General features: G+C 51.2%; 1 protein-coding gene across 1 annotated transcript in view; it reads left to right on the top strand.

Annotated features, from left to right (window-relative positions):
* Positions 1-1,675: 1,675 nt before the first annotated feature.
* Cpxm2 (carboxypeptidase X, M14 family member 2) overlaps positions 1,676-6,000 on the top strand; it is a 106,653-nt gene continuing 102,328 nt past the window's right edge. The window contains exon 1 of the mRNA XM_055608890.1: positions 1,676-2,047. Within this exon, the coding sequence (XP_055464865.1) occupies positions 1,732-2,047 (316 nt within the window). The 5' untranslated portion in view covers positions 1,676-1,731. The remainder of the gene's footprint in view (positions 2,048-6,000) is intronic.

The raw sequence follows: 6,000 nt of genomic DNA, 5'->3' as shown, positions 1-6,000 counted from the left end.
TTTTCTTGTCTGGAGTGGCTGGCTTTAGATAAAACAACCCCGGTGAGTGAGCTCAAGGGACAAATACAGACAGAGAAGAGTGGATAGGATTCAGCCCAAATCCACGCTGGAATGCCAGGGGAGGAGGGGCCCTCTCTTCTGTTCTGGAGAACTCTCCTGGATTTTGGTTCCCAAGTATCCTGGAAGCTTGACAACTAGCTCCAAAGCCCCTGGGTCCTTGTGTCAACTGTGATTTTCTCTTGCACTACCTTTCCACTTCAGAGTTCCTAAACTGCACCCCGAAGGCTGGCTGGGTGGCCTGGACAGGAACAATGAGGATAAAAGAGTGAGGCAAAGAGCAACAGCTGACCTGGCTACCACCCTGACATTGGGGGCCTCACGCCCTCTCCTAGGTAAATGGGGAAGCCTTAGCATCATGCCCTCATCTCAGAGCCATCCTTGGATCATATTCCAGGCCCTCAGTGGCACAGTGACAGACTTAAGGGCTCACTGTCCTTGTGGCTGGCAGGCACTATGACGTTCTGGAGGCATCGCTACTGAATCCTTAGACCCTGTAAGTTAAGTGTGCAGAGTAGACTGATGACAATTGGTACCAGTCTTGGACCATCTCAGAGCCTTCTTTAACTGCACAAGCTCTTAAAAGTGGAGACTAGTCTTCCCTAGCTGGAGGTAGAAAAGATAGGGGTGATTTGAAGGTATAGCTTGGGTTTGACCTGTGAATTCTGACTGTGAGAAGCAAGGCAGTGTGCACAGACCCGGGGCAGGCCCTGGAAGGCACACAAAGCAGGCTGCAAAGCAGTCTCAGCGAAGAGCTAGTGTATAGATGGAACCCCATGTGTGTCACTGCCAGGACCTGATTTTAGCAGTATGCTGAGCAGGTATGAAAGCTACCACCCCACCCTTCCCCCACCCATGACTCTGTTGGCCAACACCACACACAGACTTCAACCTGCCCCTGTTGCCTCAGACATTTAATCTGTGCGTCGGTAACTCTCTTATTTTAAGCCTGTCTCCATCTGTTGGAAGAGCCACAGGGTATTGGTGCGGACCCCGGGTCCCCAGTTTCCCAGCACGGAGAGAAGCTGGGGCCACCAGCTTCCTTCTGCTCCGCTAAGAGAAGACTGAGACAGATTGTCTAAAGGTGGGAGGCACTTTCTCAAAGCGAAGGGATACCTGGGTTTTCCAGACAAACCTGACCTAGGAAGAGACAAATGTCTTCTTGTAACTTATGCAGCAGGAGTTCCCATACTCTTAGGCCTTGCTCTCAGAGAACTTCAACCAGGGAACGTGGGGTTCCTACTAGGCCTGGGGTCACAAGACTGGTGGGCATTTCAGGTCAGTCTTAACTCAGGTTTGTTCTGCAAAATGAAAGCCCTGAAATTCTCTCCTAGGATCAGCATGCCCCGTGCCAGCAGAAGGGATGCCCAGAAGGACAGAATACTGCTCTACAACGGAGGTTGCTGACAGTCTTTAAGTGAATGGGCTTCCAACACCTGCGAGAGGCCCCGGGGCGGGATAGGAGGGAGGGCGGGTCTGCTTGCGCCTCTCTTCTCCTGGACGCGCCCCTGCCCGCCCCGCTCCGGTCCAGCCCCGCCCGTCCGGCCTGTCCCACCCGCCATCTGCTCCCGCTGCAGCGCCCGGCGCCCCTATCCCTCGCTGCAGCCTTCATCTGCACCCCGCCCGCCGCTCCCGGGGACTCAGACCCTGCCCGGGGAGCAGGGCAGAACGGGCATGGCCCGTCTGAGGGTCGCCTTCCTGGCGCTGGCTCTGGCACTTGTGGTGGTTGCTTTGGCTGGGGTCAGAGCCCAGGGCGCAGTCTTCGAAGAGCCCGACTATTACGGCCAGGAGCTCTGGAGGCGCGGGCGCTACTCTGAGCATCCAGAGCCAGAGCCGGAGCTCTTCTCGCCTCCAGGGCACGAGGACCTCGGAGTGGAGGAACAGGAAAAGCAGGAGCTGCACCAGCAGGAGCCCAGGCCGCCCCAAAGGGCTACCAAGCCCAAGAAGGCTCCCAAGAAGGAGAAGTTGGTTGCAGAGACGCCTCCACCAGGTAACTTTTAGCATCGGGCAGCCTTGAGGGGGTGCCCACGATCGCGGCACTCCAGGGAGACATCTGGCTTCCCAGTATGCTTCCCTGAGTGAGCCCAGCCGAAGTCCTGTTGTGCCCACTACTCATTAGAGGCTGCATCTGAGCTAAGCCCAGCCTTCTCTCCCTGCCCCCTCAGGCAGAAACGGAACGGTGTACTTTGGGAAGTTGCCTGGGAAGCGGGCCCCAGTGTCCTAAGATTGATGCTCCACCAGCAAAGGAGGTGTCTGTGGCTTCTTGCTGCTCTCCAGAAGCATTTTCTTCAGACTGATTTTATTCATTGGCATGCGACTGGCTGGTATGATTTGGCAGATGGCCTTGGCAAGGTTTGGTCAGTGGCCTTTATTCACACTGTGCCCCTTCTCGGCTCCCTCCACCGCCCCACCCCCTGTCAGTGGGCCCTTTAAATCCACTATGCACAGGATGGCACAGTCCCAGCTGGAGACTTTGGACCACGCCTGGTCCCTGCAGCAGCCAACATTCTGCCTTCTTGGAAAGGGCAGACTACAGGAGCCCTGGAAAGCTGGGAGTGACTGGCAGGCTGGAGTGCCCTATCCATCCCTCACACCCATCTCAAATCCATCCTCACTTTTTTTTTCTGCCCGGGCCTTTATCACAAACCCTGTGAAGAGGACTTCCTCTTGTTTCAGATGGCGATGGCACGGGGCGTCAGCAGCTCAGGGACCAAATTCTATGCCTTACAGTGTCTGTCCCTGAAAGGAGTCATGTGCCAGGTCACAGAGCTCTGAGCTCAGATGTGGTTTTCACTTGGTTAGATGGATATCAAAATCACCAGCCAGGGTGGCAAGGAAAGATGTAGAGCCTCTTGAGGGCCTGGTGCCATTAGAGTACCACCTTTGTATATATGAGTCCCTGCCAGGAGCCATTGACAGTTCTGTGGGTTGTGCAACCCCAAATAGAACTACTGGGACTGCCCGATGTTCTCTGGGGGAACCGCTGGGGTTAAGATGTAGAAAAGCTGCAGTGGCTTGACATCAAGGGGCGGGGTGAAACACTGACTTTGGTAGTGTCCACTGGCCTCATTTAGTTCTCTTCTTGGCTCTGGAAGATGGCTACCCTTGCTATACTATTGATGAGGAGCCTTAAGCTCAGACAGGGGAAGTAACTTATTTTGTCATTTTTCTGCTGGGGAGAATTGAAAGGGTGCCTTACCTGCCAGGTCTTGGGCTTGCCATTTTGGGACCTGGAACTTGGGTTCTACTTTTTAGGCCTCAGCTGCTTCACCTGCAGATAGAAAGAACAGCGTATGCCATTGCACTTCAGTGTGTCTGATGCTGCAAAGCCTTTCCCAGCATCCTTTAGTAGGCCCTGGACTTTAAGCTGTGTTTGTCGCACAGGAGCCCTTCATTCAATCTACACATGGTTTCCGACTATCTGCTCAGCACCAAACTTTAGGTGAAGCCCTAGGGACAGAGAACATAAGACAGACTGGCCCCAAGGACCTCACAGAAGGTGTGTGACTTTGGGGAAATAATCACGGGTATGCTGAGAGCTGCAGAGAACATGGGATGTCAAGAAAATAAATAGACGGGCTAGGCCAGTGCTTCCCGGGGAGGGTGGTGGTGTGTGTGCGGATGACTGACTAGGTCTGATTAGTGAGTCAACTTTGTTTGGTGACCAGTTATAATCCTTTCTTGGTGGCTCAGAGATTCGCAGCCCAGGCCCAGCAGTGGCCCCAGCTGATGTGTCTGGGGCTCAGCTATTACAGCCCGGAAGTAACTTTCCTTCCTTTCTGGAGCATCAGCCTTGGAATAGGATGAAGGAGAAATCAGGTATAAGTTGATTTGCAAGGCAAACAGTCATTTTCTTTTGGGAAACCATCCTGAACCATCCTGCAGATAAAGGTTGGCGACGGGACAGGAATTCAACTGTTCCTGGTGAATATTTAGCCACCTGGGTTCTGTCTCCAGATGAAAGGTACATGCTGAAGCACCAGAACCAGGTTCAGAGGCCTTTGGGGAGTTGCTTCCTGCCTCTCTACTATTTCAGCCATTTTCCTAATGAATCAGGTGGGGCATTTTAGAGCTTCCCCAGATAGGATAACTGTGACATTCATCACATAAATTAATGCCTCTCTTTCTCCCTCCATCTCCCTCTCTATTCTTCCTCCTTCCAGTGTGTGTGTGTTTGTGTGTGTGTGTTCAATAAAACTTTCATCTGTGGAGTGCATGGGCCTGCATTTAATAGGGGAAAGATTAGATTAAAATGATCTTGGTTAGGGGACTCAGCAGAATTTGTATGCTTCAATTGCACAGAGAGGAGAAAATAATACCCACTCTAAGTGGTGGCTTAAGCATGGCACTCACAGTGCTGTGGAGGCATCTTCTGTGTGGCTGGCTAGCTTATGAAGAGGTTACCAATCTCAGGAATGTGCTTCAGAGGAAGGAAGCTGGGGCTCTGGTCTGGGGTGTTAGATGCAAACTTCTGGAGTTTTCTGTGAGACTGATGCATGCTGGGTTCTAGGGCAGGCTAGGCACCGAGGTGGGAGCAGAGGGTAAGATTGAGAGATGGATGAGAGCGTTAAACAAAGAACTGAGTTTGGCACATCATACTTGGAGACAGTGAAATGTTTTCTGCTTAGCCCTGGGAGCATAAAAGCTGGAGTTGATGAAGGAGACATTGGAAAAGTGTGTGTGGTGGGCACTAAGAGGGCATTGTGTGGGTCCCTGAGGAGGCTGGTGCAAGGTGTATTTGGTCTGGCTTTGAGGTTTGGCTTTGATCCTTGGCAACCGAGAAATGTCCCATGGATGCCACATGCTGATATCTTTGAAGTTGGCTTGGAAAATGGAATTCTTTAGCCAATCAAGAGTCCTGGTGAGCATTCCTACTGTGATGGTTGGTTGTCACCTTGACACACCTGAGGAGAAGGAAGCTCAGTTGAAGAATCATCTCCATCAGACTGTGGATCTGCCCGTGGAAGGACTTTCTTGATTCCGTAGGATGGGCCAGTCCATTTTGCGGGTGGTGTTTTCCTTTGGTAGGCAGTAAGGACATGTAAGGATGGTAATTAAGAAAGTCAGCAAGCAGCCTTTCCCTGTGTGCCCTGCTTCAAGCTCCTGCCTCAGGCTTCTCATTCACGATGTCACAGAGGCATCTTCCTCTCCTTCCCTAGCTTTCCTTGGTGATGAACTATAACCTGGAAGTTAAAATCAACCTATTCTTCCCAGGTTGCTTTTGGTCATGGTGTTTATTGCAGCAACCGAAGGGAAACTAGAAAACCTACTCTGAAAAAAACTAAAACTTGAAATGCTTCAAAATCTGAGCCCTTTGAACACTAGCATACTCATACTTATGCACAGTGATTATACAGCACACTGCTTTAACTCAAAGTTACCTCCAGGCTATGTGTGTGGTGTGCATGACACACAGATGAATTGCGTGGTTGGGAAAAACCTTGGAATCTGAAGTGCCTTTGTTCCTAAGAACTCGCACCCGGGATGCTTAACCAGCACTTCATTTTCAGCGGAGAAGGGCCTAGCTACCCTGAAGGGATGAGAGCACTGCAAAGTATTTACTTAAAGGTTTAGTTTAGAATAATTACAGACTCATAGGAACTTACAGATATATTATGGTGAGGTCCCATAATCCACCCCTCGGCTTCCACCAATGGGAAATCTTGGGTAACTCTAGTGTAAGTCCTCCCCACACTGGCACTCTCGGCATTTTGGACCTAGTATACACGTGCTTGGAAGGACTGTGAAGTGCAGGATATATAGCTTTGACCCATGAGATACCATTAGGACCTTCCTATCAGACCTCACAGGCAAAAGTGTCTCTGAACCTTGCCAGCCATCTTCTAGGGATTGAGACTCACCACTGCGTGTAGAAAGCATGACATGGGACATTATAAACACTATTAGTTAGCTTGTAATTTACATTTCAGAAGTTTCTCCATG

The sequence above is a fragment of the Psammomys obesus genome, unplaced genomic scaffold, assembly GCF_907164565.1.
Source record: "Psammomys obesus unplaced genomic scaffold, mPsaObe1.curated_primary_1811, whole genome shotgun sequence".
NCBI classification, from domain to species: Eukaryota; Metazoa; Chordata; class Mammalia; order Rodentia; family Muridae; genus Psammomys; species Psammomys obesus.
This window is presented reverse-complemented; position numbering and strand designations above follow the sequence as displayed.